Source organism: Balearica regulorum, chromosome 13 (assembly GCF_011004875.1).
Source record: "Balearica regulorum gibbericeps isolate bBalReg1 chromosome 13, bBalReg1.pri, whole genome shotgun sequence".
Taxonomy (NCBI): domain Eukaryota; kingdom Metazoa; phylum Chordata; class Aves; order Gruiformes; family Gruidae; genus Balearica; species Balearica regulorum.
The window spans coordinates 3,747,272-3,771,708 of NC_046196.1; the positions used below are offsets into that span (position 1 = coordinate 3,747,272).

Sequence of the window (24,437 nt, forward strand, 5' to 3'; positions counted from 1 at the left end):
GGGGGTACGGTCAGTGGACGCGGGGAGCTCCCGCCCCAGGCGCTCAGGCCCTGGGCCCTCCGTGCTCGGCGCTGCACACCGCCCGCGCCGCACGCATGCGCATCAGCGGACCTTGCTCCGGCCGGACAGCGGGCGCCAAGGACGTCCCGCTAGGGACGCGCATGCGCACAACGGGCCGCGCCCCCCCCCCCCGTTCGTGGGCGCTTGCGCAGCGCGGCTAGGCACGAGCCCCTCCCGACGAGGCGCCTGCGCAGTGCGGGGTGCCCGGCTTCCGCCTCCTGCGGCGCTGCCCTTCCCGCTTCCGGGAGTCCTCGGCTCCGCGGAGCGCCCGGCGACGGGCACGGTGGCGGCGACGGCGGTCCAGCGGCGGGGGCTCGGGCTCGGCCCCGGCTCGCCCCACCGCGCCGCCGGCACGGCGCCGGGCGCAGCTCTGAGGGCAGCGGGGCCGCCGCCGCTGAGGTAAATCCACCCCCGTTCCCTCCCCGGGCCACCTTCCCCTCACGGAGCCGGTTTCCCTCCACCTTCCCCTCACGGAGCCGGTTGTTTCCCTCAGGGCGTTCGCCGCCGCTCCCCGCCCCCCCCCCCCCCCGGGCCCGGCCCCGCCGCGGGCATTCCCTGCGCTTCCCCCGGCCCTCGCGGAGGCGGGGCCCCGCGGGGAAGGAGCGCGGTGTCCCGGTGAAGCCCTGGCGAAGGACGAGCGGCGAAGGTTAGCGGGGATCTGCCTGCTCTCCGGGGACAGGTCGGGCTGAGGGCCGGGCGCCCCGTCAGTCCCCGCAGGTGTTCGGTGTCGGTTCTTAATGGGGTGTCTCAAGGTCTGGGCTGTGCTCCTGCCTCTTTTCGGGTTATTTAAAAAAAAAATAAATAAAAAAAATACTAAAACTATCTGTCAGCAGCCATGGAAACAAGTGCATGGAAGTGTCCCTGTGCCCCAGCAGCACGGTTGTGTTGTAGAGTCTCAGCTGCCGCCGTGGGAAGCTGAAAGGGGAGGGAACAGCAACCATTTGTCACACCGCGCTTTTGGGTAACGTCCTAGCACTTGCTCTAGGGAGTTTTGCTGATTTATGTGGTGCTAGTTTTCCTTGTTTCCAGGAGGGAAGAACGGCGCTTTCAGGAAGTGGGAATGCAAATAGCTCACACTCAGAAATGAGAGGGTATATTCGTACAGCGCGTATGTGATCGGTGCCATAAAAAAAGGGCTGGGAAATCATTGGCTATTTTCTATACTACATATACAGTTGTATAATGGTATCAGGATGCTGAATTACAGTGATGTAACTGTTCGCTTTGCTGGAGACATAATTAGGTTGAAGTCAGTGTGACTGTTCACATTAACAGACTTAAATTAGATCTTTTGAAGTGGATGCTCCCAGACTTTGAAATTTTACAGATAAAGTAGAGCTGTACTGATTCATTAGTAGATGAAACTGATGTAAAATTTTAGCGGTTTTAGATTAGAGTTAAATAGCTGAAAGCTCTTTGTGGCTAAAAAATTGATAATACTTTTCATCTTTCTAAAACTTTCTTGGTTTTGCTCTGAAGCAGTATATTTTGTATTGTATGTACCTGATGGATTTCTTTTTTATGCCTTTTATGAAGATGCAGAACTTTTAAGGAAAGTAAATTGATAGAATTCTGTAGCAGTTGAAAGGCTGAAGATGAAAAATATAGAGGAAATGTGAGGCTTTATATGTGTCTGATATGGGGAACCATTGAAACAAAAGGCTTTAACACTCCTTTGATTGGTATTGAAAATTGCTAGTGAAAATAGCTCAGCTTTGATCTACACGGTACTTTTTGGAACCTGGAAGGAAGAATCGTGTGTGGATATGGAAATGATAACTGACATAAAAATGTGCTTGCCAGCCTGATATTGCAGTGCAATCAATAAATGATACCCAAGCTGTTTTTAATTGAGTGTGAGGATATAGCGTGTACTGATAAATGCAAAAATTAAAATAAAAAATTGTACTCTGAAGGAGAATGTGATGCATCCAATTGCCATTGGCAAAGGAGTAAAACTTTCAGTTCCCACATAACAGTACTGATATTGGTTTAAGCATCTAGCTTTCTGGAGTCTAATCTGAATTTGAGTTTGTGGCCCTGTTCCAAAATAGGTAAGATATAGAGCCCAGCCATTACTCAGGTAGATTGTGTTCATGTCCTTCTCTCAGGTAGAGGTTGTTCATTAATTCAGAAGTGTTCTGTCCTTGCTGTTGTAGCTCAGTGAACTCTTCATGTATCATATAGCGTATATCTTTGCTGAGTGCCAGTGTCTTATGAAATATATTTTGACTTCCATATCTGCGGGGGGGAAAAAAAAATGTGTTATCAAAAAGATACCTTGTTGAACATCTCAGATGTTATTTGATACTTATGGAAAAGTGACTTGGTATCACAAATCTATCGGGTTTATTGCTGATAGCAAAGCTCTTTAATACTTTTTACAAATACGTGTTCTGAAGACATGTATAGTTTTTTCTTTTCTTTTGCATTGCTTGTTTTAATCTGAATTCCCATTGCTGGGTTTTGAGGGTGTTTATAAAGATGCTATTGGAATAAAAACATAAGTAATTAGATGGCCAGCTTCCCAGTAAGACATCCGTATTCATGCTTTAGTACTTCTTCTATTTACCCTTTTTCTGAGATTATTTAGAAGAAGCATATCCCCTTTTCAGAGCTGAAAAACAATTCCAGTGTCATCTTACGGCCTAGCGTCTGCTGTTTAGTAAGAGACTGGCATAAGGAGAATCATTACAATAGCTTAAAACTTGGCTGTGTAAATATGTACTTACTGAAGATTATCTCTTGAATTTGTTGCCAGGTGTTCGTATGTAAACAACATCACATTATTTACGTGTTTCCACTGTAAAGTGTCACTGTATGCGTGCAGTAAAGCAGATATGGGGTCAGTACAGAGGAGGGCTACAAGACACAAACAGGAAATAAATTAAATAAATATGGTACAAAATATATTAAGTTAGAGCAAAAGCAACAAGGATTTAGAGAGGTGATGAGCCATGCCACGGAGGGTATGGGATAGATTTGGGGATAAGTAACAGTTTGGGGTTGTATCATGGGTTGCCATCACAACTTATTTCAGCTGTTCTTTTCCAAAGTTGTATGCACTGTGTTACATATGTCCCAGATTGTTGAAATTTGGCATATCTCTTTGTAATTACAGATAAAAAAAGTTGAGTCTGTCAGAGCTAAATTGGGAGTGTAGTTGATGGACTAGTTCTTCTGAATACTTGCTAATCTGGCGGTTCTTACAAGTGCTGTAGTTGCTGAGAAAGTTCAGCCTTGAAGCCCTGGTACCTAGCTGAGTTTCCTTGTGCAGAGCTAGGCTATTGCTGGGGGCGAGCTAAAGGGTTTTCAGTACAGCTACTGGTTGTTGTAGTTACTGGAGTAGTTTTATTTGTTTGCTGTGAGGTTGTTTGCTAGACCAGTCACTGAGAAGTTGTTGAAACAAGCCACAGTTTATTTATTAAATGGCTTTGCAGTTTGGATTACATGTATCTGCAATAAAAAGTAGGTTACTCACCCAAATTAGGTGTGATTATGTCTAGACATTATCTGATGGATATTTGTCAGCAATGAATGGTCCAAGTTGCCTATGGAATTGGATGAAGTAGTAGATTTGCCCACTTGGTTTACATAAAATTTTTGCAGTTACTGAAATTGATCTTTACACTGTAACGTTTTAATGAGACAACAGTTCTGTGATTTTGATTTGTCATCGATGCTGTGCTTTCTAGGTAGGATTTAAATCCATTGTATGTAAGCAGTGCAGGATTGTTTTTCTAGTGTGCAATAGCTGTTTAGTGTCCTAAGAACTATTGACTTATCGGTACACAATCAGAAATTTTGAAATAAAAGTATTCTTTTTACTGTGTTGTAACTGAAATATGAGGAATCTTAGGAACTGTCCATTGTATAGCTTGAAGGAAAAAGCAACCAGAAAAGATTTACGTTTTGACAGCTGATGAATTTTTAGCCTGTATATAATTTCTTATCTGTATATCTGCTTTAAAAAAAAAAAAATCAGATTTTTTTCTTTTCCCACAACGTTTTTCCTTTCTTCCTCAAAAATAGCAGGGGAAAGGACTTTGCTTAACCTTGAAGTGCCCCTTTTTTTTATTTAATTGACAATGAATGCAGGGGCCTCACAATACAATAGTTGTATTGTATCATTCGTCTTCCTAATGCCCTTGGTAACCTTCTTCCAGTAAACCTAGAGAAGGGAGATTTGCTGTTGCAGTGGATCTTCTTTAGCCCCATTAGAAAACTAAAAACATCTCAGGAACAGTCATTTTCCAAGAACATCTTTGCAGTGATCATGATTTTGTAATGTAACTTCTTTAAAAGTGGTGGTTTTTTTAATTATTCCAATATCATATCTGCATTTTGGGCCCACACTTCATTACAACGAGGTGCAGGTCAGATGAGACATTCTCAACCTGGGAATTTCAGATAACACCTAAAAGGAGAATGGTATGGGATTTGGTTTAATATAATCACCTGTGCAAACGGATAACATTTTGCATGAAACATTGAAATCTTCCAATGCTAGATAAAGATTTTTAAATAGTCAAATTAAAAACTGTTGCTTGGCATATTAGATATTAAAGTGTTGTGCTTTGTCCTGGAGGTTTGTGCTTTAAGTATACAACAAAGACTCAATGTCAGTTTGGTTAGGAGGTTAGGACAGGCATTGAAGCAAATAAATTAATAATCTAGAGGAAAGCTGTGAGCATCTCAGTGGGGATGCTTAGCTCTTCATAAAGTCAAAGTGCTTTTCAAACATTGATCCCCTTCCCCTTGAAGGCGACCGAGGTGGGGTGTAATGGTGTAGGCAGCTGTAAAGGAGAACAGGGAGATGGATGGGGAGGGAGAAATCACATGAGACTGACTAAATCTATTATTCTTGCAAAAGCTGAACTGTGGTGGCACTTCCACGTAAACCAGTAACTGATGAGGCTACGATAAACACTGAAATTTTGCACGGAATTGCATTTAGGATTAGGGAACTGACTGAACAAATCATGTCCCTGTCTTGTCAATGAATTCTCTGTTAACAATTTCAAATTATTACTTTGACTTTAATATTAACCTGCAGAGGCTTAGCATGTCTTTTTCTATTGCTTGTCATCTTCAACTCAGAGAATGGGTGGGTGACATTGCAAATGAATGTGATACACTCAACCTGTCGTCTTGTGTGTTTCTGCTTAGCCTCCACAAAATGCCATGTCAATGACAACTTAGTAATTGTGGATTTCACAATATTGTGAAAACTCGTTTAACAAGAGTATAAAAACTTATTTATAAGGGAAACCAGAAAGCAGTCTGTAGCTTCATGCAGTTACATGTGCATAATAAGTATTCACATTACCTTTTAGGCTTGCAGTAGAATATGAGAGCTTAAGACAAGAGGCTTCTCATTTTCAGTGTTGTCATAATTCCCTTTGAATTGGGGAAATTTGAAAATATATAGTGAAGAGCTCTATCAGTAATGCTGTATTTGGAATATTTTTTGTAACAAGAATAACAAGCTAGTTTCAGAAGCTTTCCTTCAGAAGTGGCTTCATATTTTCTATAGCTGTTAAATGTCAGAAGCCTTACATTACTCTCAAAATATATTGATTTAAATTAACCTTCCAAATAAGAGTGAAGCTTCCATGTCACAGAGCTTGTGCAGGAGTGCTTTCTGTGCAGCATGCATGTGGTCACTAACTTTCCCAGTCAGAAATTTAGGCCCACACCTCTTCTGTTCTCTTCCCCAAATAGACATCTGACTCAAGGTTTTGTGCTGCAGTCCTGCTCCAAACACCATGTGGTGATTTCCAAAAGTTAACTGCTAAAATTTTAAAGCTTTGAAGTACACGGTTTTCTAAATAAAATAAGTTCTTCCTCCTGTATTTCATTATGAAAAAGGAAATCTACACTTTTTAAAACTACTTATGCTCACTTTACACAATCTGTTTTGGATTTGAGTATTATGTCCTTGTGAAAAGAAAGGAATGTGATTCAAGATCATGGAACATTTGTATTGTAAAATTCAGCATGGTTAGAATGACTTATGCTGGCGTTTCAGCCCTTAATACTGATTTGTATATCCTAAGTTGTATGGTAATTATTTGCCTATATGATGGAATTCCAGCAAGGAGAACTTTATTCCCTTTAGGATAGTTCTGGGCCATTTTCTTTTATGTACAGATTCTGGAATAAGTAGCTTCTTAATTTTACATTGGCCATAGCTTGATCTAATAATTAGACTTAAAACAATTTTTCCTATCTTATCTTACAATTATAAAAACAGTAGTAGGCATGTATACTTGTTATTAATAACCTGCTACCAAAAACCCTGCTGTAAGCTCTGAAGACAATTAAGTAAGATTAATATTTTTTGCATACTCTATCTCTTAGTCATACAGGAGTGGCAAACAGGAAAAAGAAGTAGATCTTCAGATACACTAGTTTGTAATGCTAAAATCTGGATATCCAATTCATCATAAAAAACAATGAACAAAACATATAATGTTACTTGGAACACTGTTTAGAGTTTTTTAGTTTGTTTTTTGGTAGCTTAATCTAAAAAGTTTTTTCCTCTTGATCAGAAGCTTGTTTGCTGTAAGTACATGCAACATATTTCAAAGTACTACTATCTATGTATATTAGTTGTGTTTAACACTATTTTCCTCATGAAACAAGAGTGCTTTACTAATGAGTTTGTTGATGATGTCTTTTTAGATTACATCAGATATGACTATGTGAATAGCCTAGGATAGGCCAAAGGAACGACATGATGTCAGAATAACATACAAAACATTTGTGAGGTATGTGGGTGTTTTCTGTTATGCTAAAAAAAATAATCTTGGTTGTCTTTAATACAATTAAGCAAAACAAATACAGTAATTTTATGCCATTTAATTTGTATGCTGAAGGAGTTGCTTGCAGAATTGATCTAAAATTCACATTTGTCATGACATACGCAAATAGTGATTTTTTTTTTTTCCAGAATGTTGATGTCTGTTCTAATTTAAGGTAACTTGTTGATTTGAGCAGCTGAAAACTTGTCTTGATGGAAAAATAATTGTATATTTCTCCTTCTAAGGGTATCATACCCTAGCTGGATGGATTCCAAATTGGTGTTCTATAGAAAGTTTCAGAATTGGGAGGTTGGTTTTGGTTTATTGATTCCTCTCAAACATTTCGAAACATCTATGCAGCAGGATGTCTTGAAGGGGAGTGGGGGTTCTAAACAGACCTTTGGTTAAAAAAAAAAATGGTTGAAAAAATGTTCCAAATTACTTACGTATTGTCTTTTTAAACAAAAACATAAAATTGGGAAAAAATTATTTAAAAAATGGAAAAAGCTAGTATTTTTGCCATTGTGAATTTGGTTGAATTTACCCTAAATTTTAAATTAACAAAAGCAAAATTTGCCAGTGAAAAACTATTTTGACAAAATACTAACATGTGAATGCACTGTGCTTGACTGTTTCAGCTGTACTGCCAATTATCTCTTTAAAGAGCCAAACTACTTCTAGAGCATTTGTTGGGTATTTCGTGTGTGTGATACTTTGCTTGGCTATCAGCTCTTCATATACTTCAAGGCTTAGTTAAAAGTTTATTGTACATACCGTTTTTGTTTATTGTACATACCTTTTTTGTGGGTCTTTTTTTGAGAGAGAAAAAGTTAGACAAGAACATTTCTTAAAAGTTTTATATGTCCATTTTTGTTGAAATAATAGCTGATTTGCCTAGTTATCTTCATGTTCCAGCTCCTAATTATGTAGTTTTCATGCAGCTTGACTTTTCTTTTGCAAGTTTTAACCACAAAGAGTGGTTGATGTTCTACTCCGCTCTTGTGAGACCCCACCTGGAGTATTGCGTCCAGCTCTGGGGGCCCCAGTACAGGAGAGACATGGAGCTGTTGGAGCGAGTCCAGAGGAGGCCACGAAGCTGATCAGAGGGCTGGAGCACCTCTCCTGTGAGGACAGGCTGAGAGAGTTGGGATTGTTCAGCCTGGAGAAAAGGCAGCTCTGGGGAGATCTAATTGTGGCTTACCAGTACCTGAAGGGGCCTACAGGAAAGATGGTGAGGGACTGTTTGTGAGGGAGTGTAGTGACAGGACAAGGGGTAAGGGGTTTAAGCTGAAGGAGGGTCGATTTAGATTAGATGTTAGAAAGAAATTCTTTACTGTTAGAGTGGTGAGGCACTGGCACAGGTTGCCCAGAGAGGTTGTGGCTGCCCCATCCCTGGCAGTGTTCAAGGTCAGGTTGGATGAGGCTTTGAGCAACCTGGTCTAGTGGAGGGTGTCCCTGCCAATGGCAGGGGGGTTGGAACTAGATGATCTTTAAGGTCCCTTCCAACCCAAACCATCCTATGATACTATGATGTCCTAAAGTGCTATTGAAATTAATTGGCATAGATTGTAATTTTAACTGTACATTTTTAGAGAGATTAGAATAACTTCAAGTAGCCGAAAAGAGAGGGCCTTTACTTATCCAGATTAAGTCTGAATTGTTTTTGAGAGAGGTAAAGTTTCTTCTTTTCTAAGGTATTTTTCTAGTGTGTGGCTACCTTCATCGATGGCTTAATAGATGGAGAGGTGACTTTTGTGTAAAAAGACAAACAGAAAGAACCCACCACAAAACCAAAAAACTAAACCCAAGCAAAAAAACCCCAATGTGTGGATAGAAAACACAATGTAACTACTAGAAATTGTAATATGGTATTGTTAGCAGCTAAATCTGAGCACCGGAGGTGTATTTCCGTTTGTTTTGTTTCACAACCAGAGAATGTAGCCCACACTGAACCGTCTCCTATAAGTACCTCTGCCAGCTATTTTAACTGTTATTCTGGAACTTCTACATTGCAATCTGCGTATACGTGTTTTCATTTCTAGTCTCTTGAATTATTCCTGCCTAGTTCTAGCATTAAGACTTAAGTATCTGAAAGATTTACTGGGCAGAATATGTTTATCTGAATTGATCCCTGGTAGGTAGGATTGAGAGGGTTTTTTTAAAGGATTTAAAAATACATAGCTTCATCTGAAAACTATTTCACTGAGTCTCTCTACCTGGTAATGGTCACTTTGACCGTTTTAGACTATCAAAGTGATTCTATATTCAAGGTCTTGGGATGTAAACTGAAGTTCCGTAATTCTTACCAGTCATATATAGGCTACCATTAATAAGGGGAAAAAACAGAGGCTTCTGCGTGACTGTCATTAATCAATATAATGCTTTCAAGTTTATCTCAGACATGGCCTTTAATAGCATGAATCAATACAATTTTTAGAACACAGTATACTTCTAAAGTAGTAGGTTATTCTTAATGCATAATGTTTAAGCTTTAGTTTGTCTCCTGTTTGTTGACAGCACTTCAGTTCTGCCATTTCATATCTTTGCTTATTAGAGACATCTGGAAAATAATTCTGTTTTCCTGAAAACTATTAAGGTTTCAAGTCTTGCTTTTGTTCCACATTGGAACAACAACAAAGCCCTAAAAGAGTTTTCATGAAATTTAATTAATTAATATGTTCTTTGAAAAAATCTGATTCATGTAATCTGTTGCCATGCTAATTTAACCACTACCGTTTGTTTCCCTTAAGTTTGGTCTGATCTGAGACCACTTTGTAAGTTATCCAACATATTTGTAGTGGGTTTGTGTTGTTTTCAACACAATAGCACTTTTGTCAACAAATTTAGCTGCTTCCTATCTTGTTCTGTTTTTTGTTGTGAACAATGTACTAGAACAGCTTTATTTGCATTCTGTTTTTTCTTTCTGCTTTTCCCCGGGTTGCTGGAGCAGTGTGAAAAGTCAACAGTCTGGTGCCATAATTTGTTGTTTTGTGAGAGACAGGAGCTGTAATTTAATGAAGACTTTGCCATTTTAGTGTAAGATAAAAGAAAGATGGTACATTTTAACAAAAGGGGAAGAATGGCTTATGGGCACAGCAAGATGAAAATGAAATCATTATAAAATCTCTGTGTCAAGCATTGAAGTTGCATGATAAAATAAAGTTATGGGATTATAAAACTCAGTAAATGGCTTACAAAATTGTTGATGAGACTTTGTAAATTAGTATCTTTTGATTACAGAAATATTTCATCTTTAGTCATAGAATTGTTCAAGTTTTGATAAAAAAAAAATCTCAGTAATCTATTTTTAACTTGGCTATGTTTTATCTTACAGAAATAAAACCTCCCGTGTTTCCAGTTTCCTTATGCATAGCAATGGTATCTTTGCTTCCTGCAGGGCAAGGCCAGAAAACCATGCAGTCATCAGGGCACAGATTCCGTGATGTTGAGCACCACCCGCTTCTTGCTGAAAATGACAGCTATGATTCCTCTTCCTCAGAGGCCGACATGGCAGAAAGGGTTTGGTTCATCCGAGATGGCTGTGGTATGGTCTGTGCTATAATGACATGGCTTCTGGTTGTCTATGCAGACTTCGTAGTGACTTTTGTCATGTTGCTGCCTTCCAAAGACTTTTGGTACTCTGTGATCAACGGTGTTCTCTTTAACTGCTTGGCAGTACTAGCTTTGTCATCGCATCTGAGAACTATGCTAACTGATCCAGTAAGTATGCGATTATTCCTTGACGTTGGATTGTTCTCTCCTGTAGCTCACCATCTGCAGAGAAATTTGGAGAAGTGTTACCATTCTCCTGCTAGGAAAGGTAGTGTTAGAATTCAAAACCCTCAAGGTAAAGGGATGATACCTGTACTTTTCCTGTTGTTCTGTTCATGAAACCATAAATAGTTTTTGACTTGAGGAGCAGGCAGTACAAAATTAACTTATCGGGGAGAGGTAGGCTTATGAGAAATATAGTTTGTTAAATATTAACTGAGGTTCTGAAGAAGCTAATGAAGCTTTAGTCTTTTCTGTTTTAATTTTTCTTACTTTTTTCCCTTAGATGTATTTTCAAAACTTCTTATGAAGTTGTAGCTTCATCCTGTATCCTTTGAAATGTATCTTCCATTCATGGCACATGGAAGAACTGTAGGTAGACATTCTGAAAAACCTCAGTCACATATTGACATAAAGTAACAACTACTGTACTACATCATTCATGCGTTACTGCATTTAGGTATTTGGAGTCAGTCGGAAGGGAGATTTAAGTTGAACCTACATTGGAACAGTGTAAGTGCAAAAGTTCTTAAACATACTCATTTCTTAGGACTTTTACTCTTCAAGAGTTCAAGAGATGAAATTGTTTATTTTGTACTAAAATCTATTAGTAAAGTATTTTTAGGGAAGAAATCTGGGGAGAGACGGGTAAGGGGAAAAGCATTATTTTCTCCAGATTTTTGAGACAGTAGCCGTGTACATAAAACTTATGGGAGTGTCCGAAAAACCAGCAGGGTGTTGTAGTTAATGGTTTGCTAGGTCTTTGATTTACTTCTGAGTCCACACCCAGTGATGAAATGTTATGACTTGTATAAACTGTGACGGCTAAGAAAGTTAGTGGTTTAAGGATAGATTGCTTAAAAATACGTACTGGTAAAATTGTGTTTCTTTCTAGACCTGTGTTGTTCTTTATGGATAAAACATGATAGAAATTGAGATGAATCACTACTTTTTTTTCTTCACTCCTCTCCTGCTGACTCCCAGAATGGAAGACAAGACTATGTGATAGAAACTAAGATTAAAGGAAAAAGGAATAAACTGCCTCAAATCATGTGTGAACTAAATGTACTCTTATAACTATAAAAATATTTTTTTTATTGAAAGGAATTGGTGGCAATCTGAGACTATTTTTGAAATAGAGTGTATTTTTATCAGCAAAATGCTAAAAGCATGGTCTGCAGTTATCGTCCTTAGTGAAAGGCAAATACATAAATTTGAGAGAGATGTTTTATAAACATAAATTCACCTGGAACAAGATAAATTTGTACTTTAGGAGTTCTCTCTGAGGTAATTCACCGTGTCTACACTAAAGTATTAAATGAGAACATTTATATTGAAAAAAAAAAACACTTCAGCAATACAACATGAGTGTTTAAGCAACTCTCTCTCAGTTTGTACCTCTTCAAAGGCCAACTGGTTCAAGTTTGAAGCACCACTTAGCCAAAGAGTTCATCTGGGGCAGAACTTGGGCTGTGTCTCAGGCAATACAAACACGGGATTGTTATTCTAGGCCGTAGGCAACAAAAACGTTCTGCCTAAGTAGAGAGATGTTTTGCAATTGAATCTGAAGTGCTTGCTGGTTTCTTAATTCTGTCCCGAAAACTTCCTTAGAGTGTCTGTGTAAAGTGATGATGTTGCAGTGGGCTTTTTTTTTGAATGAGAAATAATTATAGAATGTTGCAGATGGTTTAAGCCAACCTGGAGAAGGTTTTCCCTGTGTGAAATAAGTGCTGGCTTGGAGGAGTTGGTGCAGAAAGGCCATTGCACTTTGATTTCACATCCCGGTTTATTTCACAATCGCTTCCTGTCATAGATAAACCTTTAGCTCTATAAATAAGCAAGGTGACAGTGGTACTTTCCATTATTTTCTTCTTACTAATCCAAAGTTAGATTCTGATCTCGCAAGGCTCTAGATTAATATTGTTACTGGAAGAAGCAAGCCTGCCTACTATTCCTGCCTGTTCATCATCTTCCTCTTTGTGTTGAAACAGCTGCTAATGCAGCTCTGTGGTGAACAGCTCAGAGAGCTAATCACTAAAAAATAATTTCTTTTCCTGATGTGTTATTTTCCTTCTGGGTCAGTTCTTTCAACTGTTTACCATGTAACTACACAGACTTTTACAGGAGCAGCAGGCAGCAGGGGATACTAGATGTAGAAAAAGAAGCCAGTAGTGATTCCTGCTGACAGTGTCCAAGCTAAAAGCTTAAGTATAAAGGAAAAAAGAATGATTGGTGGTTCTCAAAGCTTGTGTACGTGGGGCAGCTGGCTAAATCTTGGATTCTAAGAGTTGAAATAACATCTTTCAAGTAGTTGTTGCTGATTTAACTTTTGTGGATGGCTTGGCTAATAGTTGAACATCACAACAATTAACGTATGCTGCTGTAAGAAAGCACGTCTCTCTTCATAGTGCTTGTTCAGAGTAACTTTTCAGCAAATATTGTACCTGTAGTGCTTGTATCTGCATGGAAAGATGTGTCTTCCTCTTCATTTTATGCCTGCTGGTGACAGCAGGTCCTATTAGAATTATGCTAATACTTGGTCATAGATGAGTCCTGCTGAAATGAAACTGAATTTGAGGTCAAGCAGAGGTAGTTTATTCATTTGGAAATGATTCTGGCTTATTGCAAACTAGCTTTGAGTAAATGAACTTATTTCAGCAATTATCCTGAGATTACTGGTATAAAGTCTATAAAATGTATTTTTAAATGCTCTCATTCCATTTAAGAAGCTTTCTCTAATTGAAATGATTTCAGGGGGCTGTACCCAAAGGAAATGCCACTAAAGAATATATGGATAATTTGCAACTGAAACCAGGAGAAGTGATCTACAAATGTCCAAAGTGCTGTAGTATCAAACCTGAACGTGCACACCATTGCAGGTATGCTGTAGTTTTCTTTAAAGCAGTTATGTATATTGAGTCTTGGAATAATATTCCTGATATTTCTGTGTTAATTTTTTTCCCCACAAATTTCTTTTGCTATCCAATAAACTTTCAAATACATACATTGCAGATTATTAATAAATATAATATACTATGGCCAAAAATGAATGTGGATGAGGGGAAAGAAGCAAGAGACTCGAGTTTTTAAAAATAGTCATGCTGTGGTGTCTTAAATACTTTTTGATCTGCGAATATTTTTTCCTGTGTATCACTCTAATTATTGTGCCATACTGTTGATGATGCAGGGCAAAGGGAAGAATCTCAAGGAAATTTCTGTTGGAAGGTGATCTAAGAAATGACTCCTGGAATCTTAAATTAAGAAAATACAGATTAGTTTTAAACTATCACTTTAATTTGTGTCATCTTGTCTTTGTAGTGTGTCATTTAAAGTTATATGTGAACTGGCAGATTATTTTCCCAAAGTTGTATATACAATTGGTTAAATGCACTTCTGTTTATTGAAGATTCATTTTAATAAGGACAGAAGTGATGATAATTTGAACTAAATATGATATGGAAGAGATAGTAAATATATACATTTTTAATTCTCAATCTTTTGAGTTTGCAGGCACTGTGGATCTGCATTTGTAATGTTTATTGTGTGAGAGTTGAAAATAGATATGCCTGCATAATTAAGACTTACATAAATATGTAAATGTTTCTCATGGCGCTCTCTAGGCGTGAGGAGTGACTTGTATTGAGTTGTGTGGTGTATTAAATTTAAATCTCTAAGTTAGTGCCCTTCAAAAGAACAGAGTGAAGTCTTGTCAGGACTCTCAAATTTTTCTGTAAATTTGTGGTTTCTAAAATAAATGTCTCAGTGTATGTCACTTATCTGTGTGACAGTTATGGCTGAGAAGCTATTTCCATTATAAATACTCAGCCTTGGCACTGAAATCTTGTTCTCTCAGATGTGAGTGGGTTTTTGTATCTGGAGTGTGAAGGGAAAAGTTTCATGTATAAATAGTCAAGTATAGAATTATCTTCAGTTCGTTTATCTGTGTTGTAGGTTAGCTTTTGCATGGATGCACATACCAGGCCTGCCTTCATGTGCAACGAGTTTGGTTCTGACTGGTGTTATTAGCTGTGGTAGAGCGTTAGATGAACCCAACTATACCAATTGCTTGGTGCGCCTGGGGGTGGAAGCAGTGCAGCTGCTTTCCTGTGGCAGAATCTAAGCTGTTAATCCCTGGGGATCCAAAACAGCTTTGTGCCGTCTGTTCAGACATCCTGGCATTGTGTTCATGGGATGCAGTAAAGGGACACCCAAGAGGCTCTGCTGAGTGTAGGTTGGGTCTTGCTAATTTTCTCATCTCAGATTTAGCCTGGCTCCTACAGGGACTTTGCAGGTATCTTTGTAAAGTGTTTCCCACACCTTCAGTCCTGATTGGATTTACTAATTTGGAAATAGCCCTAAATGAAGACATTTTATGTTGAACTCTACATATGAGTAAAGAAACTGGAGTATTGGAGAGCCTGGAGTCGCTACAGCTCCGTGCCCTGTGGAGTCTGTTGGGTACATCTGGGCCATCATCCTCAGCAGACACTGTGTTACCTTGGCTGGTCCAGTAGCCTGTGATCCCAGATAAGGTGGTATTGGTTGAAAAGTCATTGTTTCTTTGTGGAAGAAGAATAAAAATAAGCTAAGGAGGGACTTTGAATACGTTGTTTATAGCAAGCATTTGAGTGGTATTTATTGTTAGAGCAAGAATGCGCTGTGTCTACAGTGAAGGAAATCTGTGATGCTTTCAGAGGGTTTGTTTTCACTAATCACTGGTTCAAGGACCTAGCTTTGCATGTCTTGTGAATTGTTTTACTTTTCTATGCCTTGGTAAAATACACTGCAAGATGTTCCACATAAGGACAAAGGATGCATTTTAACGCTGGCACAGTGCATAACTGGCTTCACAGAACATCTGAAAGAGAAAGCCAGAGCCTGAAAGTCTATGTGCTGTCCTTTTGTTAGCCTGCTGTCATGTTTTTCTCAGCAGTTAAATTTAAGATCTGGTTTAATTGCCTTTGTTTCTGCTACTCATGCCATACATGCTACTAGTAGTTGCTGTTAACTTTTCCTAAGTAAAACAAAGGATTTTTCGGTAATTTTTCAGATGTTGAATACATACTGCATAGACCGGCGACTAGAGTCTGATTCTTTGCCATAGAATTAGCACTGCAGAAGTGTACCGAATAGAAAAAAGGTTTGTTTGATTATACTGCCAACATTTTATTGGCTTACAAACCCATTCCAAGGACATTAAAAGGATGGTCTAGTCCCAAGTAGTCAAAGTGGCAATTTGCTGATAGAAGACACTTGAAAATGGAAATTGAAGTTGGTTCCTGTTGGGAAATAGTTATGCTCAAAGCCACAGTGCATGTTTTTAGTAGTAAATTATTAACAGAAGAGGCTCTTATGATGTAGTTATGAAAATTGTTGTGCAACACTGCAGCAGAAGTTCTTTTGAGGAAGAAAAATAGTTTCATAATACGCATTAGTGATGGGAAAAAGAACAAGAAACCTTTATTTACAGCTAAATGTCTAGCTTCAGTGAAATACATTAAACTGAGATTTTACTAAGCAGTTAACATTTTCAGCATAAGGAAGAGGCTTGTCCTGTGTGAATGCTATTTCATTTTCACTGAAGGAGCACAGCTATCATTATTTCGAGCCTGTTCTGAGTGCCTGCGTTTGTGTGTGAGAACTGTTATTCAGAATCAAGTCACTGAGATGAATGCATTAGTCAGGTGTGAATCCACACCAATTTCTCTTAAGCCATTAGCTGTGTCTTTCTGAATGTTATCTTTGGCATTCAACACTCTAATGGCACCTGCAGTTGCCTGAGTGCATTCAGCAGCAGTGCCAAGCTGGAGAAGACCTTTCTTTGTCCACAGGTGCTTGTTCTCACTACCATATCGCTCCTTCTTCTTGTGCAGGCGTGAGTGTTCATTTATAGTGAAATGACCCTGGAACACAGGAAGTTCCATCTGCGTATGAGGAAAAACTTCGTCACTTTGAGGATGACAGAGCACTGGAACAGGCTGCCCAGAGAGGTTGTGGAGTCTCCTTCTCTGGAGATACTCAAAACTTGCCTGGATGCCATCCTATGCAACCTGCTCTAAGTGATCCTGCTCTAGCAGGGGGGGTGGACTAGATGATCTCTAGAGGTCCCTTCCAACCCTCACCAATCTGTGACCCAGGTTGCAGCTAATGGAGTGACTTTCCCAAAATCTTGTCACATAAACGTCTGTGCTTGAGCGGGGGAAGGAATAGAATACAAGTAACGGGGGGTGGGAAGAAGGCAGGACTGCTGTTTTCAGCATTGCTGTGAGTTTGTTGGCTGGAAGTATTCGTTGAATCTTGGTGTGAAATTAGAAATGAAGGCAAGGTTCCAGACATCTGATGTCTTGGAGAGCTCTGTGTGGGCTTCTGAGAAATACTGAATGAGCAAAAGTGTGTCCTGCCCACCTCACATCCTCCAGTGTTTGGCTTGATTGAGTCTGGATATGATTTTACTCAGTACTTCACATTAATAGTCTTTTTAGAGTGACAGTATATATTCTGTGTTACATTAGGAGACTTGCATGGTTATGGTGACTGGAGTTAGCTCACCTTCCCACAGAGCTCGGGAAATTAATGAGAGGCTGAACTTAGAGGCAGCAGGCTGTGAAATGAAAATCTTTTGGAGAGCCTTCTGAATGACTTCTCTTGAGTGATACCTGTTTCTTCTGCACTAGAGAATCGTTGCAGTGTTTAGTTATGGTATTGGGATTTTCATGTGTAACTGACTCTAAAAAGTAATTTGCATCAGAGGATGAATCTTCTTTAATGTCTATAAACAAGAGGCAGTGGGAATGTAGGGGGGCTGCGTTATGATAGCTCAGGGCAAAGGGAGTTTCAGAGCAGCAGTGACAGGTTTGGGATTCTTTCATATAACCTGCACAGGAGTATGTACTGCCTTTTGCTGAATTACCTTATAATCATGCATATGCAATGACTTAAAAGTTATTTTATGCCTTGTAGCATTTGTTTCCCACACATGCACCTCTCTTTCTTCACTCTAGTGACAGTCATCTAGCTTTGCTTCATGGCTTGTCACTGCAGCAGTCATAGATACCATACATAAATAAGCATGCATTAAAAATGAAGGGTTTTGACTAATATTGCCTGCATTTTTTAGGTTTATTTGGCTTTATCGCTGCTGAAATGAAAATGCTAATATTTTGGATGTTCTGCAGGAAAATCTGGAACACTTTGAATGTGTGGCTATCTTAAGTACAAAGCTAGGAAAATTAAATACCAGCATTACTTAAGTTATTGATTTATGGAAGAGCTTCTCAACACATGTTGCAACTGTTCTGTTTCTCTTGTATAACTGTTCATGCTTGGCTGCAGATGGCCCTGAATGTAAGAGAAATGAGTCTGCTGGTGCTGTATGGCCTAGCAGATGTAAAATGGAGTTATTAAGTATTTGACTTTCCTTTCTGGAAATAACCTTGACTCAAAACTGGGCAGAAACTAAGCAATTACTTGCAGAACTAGCAAAGAACAGTAGTGTTTGAGTGTTCATTAACAAAGAGGCAAAGAATGTGTGCTGCTTATAGTTTCAGTGTTTTTGGTTTATGTTGAAGAGGTGAGGTGTGGCATTGTCAGCTGTTCTTTAGTTGAGATTTTGATTGCATATGTTTAGAATTGTACGGCCAGTCGAAATCTCAAAAGTGACAATTTCTCTCTTGAAGATGTGAATTTCCTTTTTTCTTTTTCTGATTCACAAACTAAATTTGCAACTTGAAAGTCTGTAAACTTGAAATAATTATTTTGTCTAAAAAAGCTTCTCCAGAAGGGAAGGGGGTTTTTAAATACTGAATCTAGAAAGAACTGAAGCTTTGCTCCTTTGTTGCCACAAGTGTCTGAAACAAGTTACTGGATTCACTTAATCGTGTGTTTGGATATGCAATGATTCTCATATTAATAATGTTTTTCTTATGTGAAGAATATCTTATGTACACAGTCAGTTTTGTAACAACCAAAAGCTGATTTGTAAGTGAGCAAATAGTTTCTTTAAAGCAAATAAGGTCATTGTTTGCAGTTTGTCAAGAAAGATTGCAGCACATCATCTTCTGACCACTGGATACCCTTGTTTCTACATGAAAATGCAAAGTATTGTTTCTCAACAGAAGTCTTTTCTTTTCCTTCAGTATTTGCAAACGATGTATTCGAAAGATGGATCACCACTGCCCATGGGTGAATAATTGTGTGGGGGAGAAAAATCAGAGATTTTTTGTTCTGTTTACGGTAAGTGAAAATCAACAGCAGCTTGATCTCAGTATGAATCTACCTTGATTATAACAATTTTGGTTGTGCTTAGTAGTGAATACTGGCTTAAGGGGCACAATTGTTTTGTGGTGGTGTTTTGTTTTTTTTTTTTTCTCCTTCTAAACAAGATATTCTCCAAGCAGGAAGATATTTCTACCCATGCTCATCTTAATCTTGTGAAGTGCTCTTAGTTTAAACTACCTTAATTTTGCTGTGTTTTACGTAGTAACAATTAGTGAAATGATACTGTGATTTAGGGAGCTATTCCTTAAACTTTCATTGTTGCCCATGTTTTTAGATTCAAGCTCAATTAGAATTTGGTTTTACCTCATTGCATTGAATTAAATATTGAAATAGGAAAGTATATTCGCTGTGCAGTGGTGAAGGCTTGCTGAAAGGAATGTCTGGTTTACTACCTGGCAGCAGTCAAAAGTAAGCACTCTCTCTTCTTTCCAGATGTATATAGCCCTAATTTCAGCTCATGCGCTCATACTGTGTGGGTTTCAGTTTTTCTCCTGTGTCCGAGGGCAGTGGACTGGTAAGCAAAAACTTTCACTGTCATAATCTAGCAGATATGAAGGGAAAGTCATAGATTTCTACCTATTTCAGTCTTGAATGACAGGACTTTGATAATTTTAAAGTGAGGTCCTGAAAATGTTTCAAAGTGTTTCATACCTGTTTACCCCTGTCTCTTTCTCTCTGTCCCCACCCCCCTTTTTTTCCCCCCTTTATTCATTCACTGTAAGAGCCGTGGCTGTCAAGGCAATTCTCACTCCCTTTCCACATAGTAAAAATTTACCATGTCTGTGATGGGAAGGAAACAAATAGCTGGTCCTCAACCACCTCAGCACTGTATTACCTGAAGCTGCCAGCTGGGCTTTGTGTGTGCTGCCACAGTTCTGTGAACGACAGCTGAAACTTAAACAAATTTCTCCCTCGTTCTGTTACTGGAGCCAACTGTGGGGCTCCTGTAGAAAACAAATTTCCTAAACTGTCCCAGTTACTTTTTTAGGGCTCTGACTTGCATTTCATAATGTTCCTGTGTGCCAGAGCTCATTCTGGTCTTGTGCTTTTGACAGAAGGTGGCTGATCAAATATGTTCTTCCTGGTACCTAACTAACGGGAATCTATGTGACTGTTTGTTGGGGGTTTTTTGCTGAATATTCCATTAAATGGATGGAATCTTAGTCCTTTTTTTTACTTTAAACATTCTGCTTCCTGTATACTATCCCACTTCTCCTTTGTTCAACTATAATTGAGTTAATCAATTGATCAGAGGATCTGCAGAGATGTGAATATAAGTGTAAGTCAGGACTGATTGCTTTGTGTGGTGAATTAAAAAATAATAAAGCAATCGCAGCAAAATGGAACATCTGGATTAACTGGCAAGTCAGAGCTGACAGTGGTGATAGTTTTTACTGTGTTTGTCATGCATGAAACTTCCAGCTGCTCTCATCTTTATATATGTGCAGTTCTGAGTATTTACATCATCTCATGTGCAAACAGTTATTTGATATCCTTGAAATATTGAGGCGGGATTGCAGTAATGCAGTACCATGTGTCAAAAGTGTTACTTCCTTAACACTTTTATTTCCTTGGGCAGCAAATAAAGCTGCTGCACTGCTAGAAAGTTTGTGAAATGTTCTTTTGAGTGTCAGATATTTAGCGTTTATTGCTGTATGCCAAAGAGGAGGTGTCTCAGTATGAGCGTGCTCTATAGATTTTTAATTATTTTTTTTTTATAACTACATATGTTGTTTTCACAGAATGCAGTGACTTCTCCCCACCTGTAACTGTGATCCTGATGATCTTCTTGTGCCTTGAGGGTTTTCTGTTTCTCACTTTCACTGCAGTCATGTTTGGCACCCAAATCCACTCAATATGCAATGATGAAACGGTAAAGACCTCTACTTTTGTATGCTATAAGAATTATTCTAGGAAGGTGTGATTAGATGTTGTTTCATTTGCGTGAGGGGAGGATCTTACTTTGGAGAAAACTCCAAATCTGAAATAGCTCATAATTTTTCTTTTCTACAGTTGTAAGGATTGAAATACTTTATTGGGGTTTACTTTCTAACAGAAGTTCTTGCATTATTTGCTTTTCTGATGTAAATTTTACAGTTAGGTTTTAAATTACAAATATTGCACAGCTTCTGGCTTCAATTTGGACCTGTGCTTCTCAACTATCACAAACTCCTGATATGTCAGAAATGTCTGCTTTTCTCAAGTTTACACTTAACCTAGCTATCTTGTATCAACCCTTCACACTTTCCTCTACTTTGATCCACTTTATTAGACTATAACTGTAGTTTGGATGTTTGACTCGCCCTTAAATATGCAATGTTAAGCTTTGAGAGGATGTTTTGTGATGGATAATTGACTGGAAACAAGGAATTTGAATCCTGTTGCTGTTCAGAATTTTCTCATATGAGGCTGTTTGAAAGTATAGTTCTGTACTGAAGAGTAACTGCGGAAAACAATTGGTAAATATCCAGCCTTTATTAGTGGGAAGTACAAAAATTATCATCAGAATAATGCATTTGGGAGAGTAAGCCTAGCTTCAGTAATTGCAGTACAAGAGCCTTCTTGGAAGCCTTATTGTCTGGTTATTAACTGAGTAAACAGCTTCTAGTGTAGGTATGTTGTGTGCAGATCCTCTACTGTAACATAAGCTTTTCTGGTCATTTTGTCTTTTAGTTTGAGGGGGGAAGAGGTAGATCGACCTTCTTGTACGCATTTTATGTTCTAAGTCTTGTGCCCTGTACCCACAGGGCTAAATCAACCATCCTTATTTCTTCCTTACTAAATAAATAACAGTAAGAAACTAATCAGCTGACTAGCTATACATTGTAAGAATGCAAAATAGTCATCAGTTTTGATAACTGCTATTAGACTTCACTAAACTTTGGACTTAACAGTGCATCACTGCATGTCTGTTTACGTACAGGAGATTGAAAGACTGAAGAGTGAAAAGCCAACATGGGAGCGGAGACTACGTTGGGAAGGAATGAAATCTGTTTTTGGGGGTCAGCCTTCACTCCTGTGGATCAATCCTTTTGCAGGATTTCGAATCAGGCGACTTCTACTGAGAGCAAAGAAAGGAGGACCTGAGTTTTCTGTTTGAGTCTAATTATGCTGGAACTTGCAAGAATACTATATAATTATTTATTTGGGGCCAGAGAAGGCTGTCTACATATAATCTGTGACCAGGTGAAACTGATATCAGACATTTGCTTGTAGCAAGCAGAGTTTTATACATTTATCGTCACAGACATCTCATTAACTTTCAGAGACGCGAACTGGATCTGTAATGGTCTTAACAGCAAGATAACAAAGGAAAAGCACGCGGTCACACTAAGGAAGCCAAATGTCATGCTACTGTAATTTATTTTATGAGATTAATTATCCATTTTTGTTAAACCCTTTTTATTTGATAAATGTTTGGGGAATTACCTGTGTGTTTTTATAAAAAGTATATACTTAGGTGCAGTTGTCAATCATAAGGAGGAGTATTATGGTGAAAGTTGATCTCAAATGAGACCTAGCCTTCTAAATCCAGTTTTCAGGGAATAGTGGTTTGTTCAGTTTTAATTTATGTTTCAGCTTGTCCTGATAAGCAGAGCTGTACTTGTGTCCCACTTCAGGCACACATTCCTCATATGCAAGTGATTCAAAGGACTGGTGCACACAACAGCATAACACATCAGAGGCACTGTTACACCCCTGCCAAATGTCTTCCCAGGCTCACAAAAGCATGTCTTGTGTTTGGCCATAATGTCATATGGCATTTAGGTAAGTTCTAAATCTTCAGTAAACAACATTTTTAACTAATGGCTGTGGGGCAGTTTCTGCCCTCAGGCATGCATCTCCAATTCTTAATGCATTGATTCTAGAGGAACTGAAGTGTAGGTGTTTGAGGATTGTATCTAGTCCTCTGTGCAGGGGTAAGTGGGACCAGTGACTGTATCCTCCTGTGCGAGATTACAATGAATGTACTGCAGATTGGAGTTTATTGACTGAAAACAGTTGTCTTTGTGAGGTCTTGCTCTGCCCCTTTTTTACTGTACAAACTTTTCATAGAAGGAAAGCTGTTAACTTAATGATCCCTTGAACAAAGACATCAGAGGAATGAGGGAGGTTGCCTTTTTCTCAAGTACAACAGATCATAACTGTAGAAATATCTGCTATGGAAGGAATTCTCTTGAATTTAACAATTTTCCAACCAAAACTACTTTCAAGAAATGAGAGCAATATAGATCTAGAACTGCTTTATGTGGGCCTGACAAACAACAGTAGTGCTAAGAAATGTTTATAGATCTGCAAGTAATGAAATACAAGCTGCAAGTAATGAAATTCAGCTAAAAGTGGGTTCTTAAGAAAATATATTTAGACTATTTTTTGTATTGTTAATCTGTTCTATAAATTACCAACAATATAAAGGATAACGCAGGAGCCTTGATGCATAGCTTGAAATCGTGCCTAGAAAGTAAATAGCTCCCTGTTCTGGGACTTGCCTTAAAATTGTTCTGTTCTTGCTTTCGCTTTGCCAGTAGCACTTATGATCTGTCCCACTTCAAGCAGTTCAACGTGCTGAAGAATCTTGCATTATAAAGTTTACATACTACAGAAGCTATAGTTTCTTTTTTCAGTGACCTGCTCCTCCATTTCTTTGTAATTGTTTGTGGCATCTTGATTCCAGCTTCATCAAGTTTTATACCATTGGGTGGGTGAAGTTACTAAGGGATCCATTTATTATCTATGGCCCTATGAACAAAACTGTGCAATACTATGTCATACGTTCACTTTGCTTGGGGGAGATGATGTGTAACACCGGACAATTTCTAGGTGAACACATCCAATGAAATTGCAGTCAAATGAACAAAACTACGTCTCATGTAACTGAGGGGAAAGCTGGAAGTTCCACAAGAATCTTTGCATATTCAGTTGCACATCTTAAAGATTGGGGAAAAAAATGTGTCTGGCTTTGTCATGAGGCTCTTAATGTGTATATTGTTTAATAAAATATCCTGATGAAAATCAGAAAATATCACTTCAAGCGGTCGAACCCTGTGACTTAGCAAGTGTGTGCGTGTGTGAAATCAGGTTTACTCGGCTTTTCAAACCCTTGTTACGTTGTAATTTTTTTAATGTAAAAAAAAATAAAGTAATGAATTGAAGTCTTAGTTGATTAACTTCTGCTGTATATGTCACTTTTTTTTTTGAACACAGATGTGCATATTTGCATATATTTAGATTACCACAACTTCAGGGTGATGGTCTTGCATCCTTTGGCTTGTAATTTATATGTACATGTATATCCAGTAACAGATGATTCTGCTCCAAATCAAAGAGAAGACTACTCTGCTTACTAAGGGTTTGAAGCTATGCTAACTGCTCAGCTGTTCTTAGGTACTCCTCTTCTGCATCCTCTGGTGTAACTGCTTATTGTATTAGTACCTCTTTGTCTAAGGTGAGTGGGAAAACACGTGGTGAATACTTTCTGTTTGAAAACTCTTGAACAGGGCATCTCAGGCTTTGCACCTTCAA

The 24,437-nt window shown here is 38.7% G+C and overlaps 1 protein-coding gene across 1 annotated transcript; it reads left to right on the forward strand.

Moving 5' to 3' along the window:
• Window positions 1–268: 268 nt before the first annotated feature.
• ZDHHC7 (zDHHC palmitoyltransferase 7) lies at window positions 269–24,082 on the forward strand. The gene is made up of 8 exons (XM_075765937.1): window positions 269–459; window positions 6,748–6,833; window positions 10,264–10,586; window positions 13,392–13,516; window positions 18,773–18,869; window positions 19,347–19,428; window positions 20,657–20,787; window positions 21,838–24,082. The coding sequence occupies exons 3-8, from the start codon at window positions 10,281–10,283 to the stop codon at window positions 22,012–22,014; spliced, it is 918 nt and encodes a 305-aa protein (XP_075622052.1). The 5' UTR covers window positions 269–459; window positions 6,748–6,833; window positions 10,264–10,280; the 3' UTR covers window positions 22,015–24,082.
• The last annotated feature ends 355 nt before the right edge of the window (window positions 24,083–24,437 follow it).

What these genes read in the sequence shown, in the direction of transcription:
- ZDHHC7 (XM_075765937.1), top strand. Translation starts at nt 10,281, where the DNA reads ATGCAGTCATCAGGGCACAGATTCCGTGATGTTGAGCACCACCCGCTT. An exon ending in GAACGTGCACACCATTGCAG is followed by an intron (nt 13,517 to 18,772) that starts GTATGCTGTAGT and finishes CTTTTCCTTCAG; the next exon opens with TATTTGCAAACGATGTATTC. An exon ending in GATTTTTTGTTCTGTTTACG is followed by an intron (nt 18,870 to 19,346) that starts GTAAGTGAAAAT and finishes TCTTCTTTCCAG; the next exon opens with ATGTATATAGCCCTAATTTC.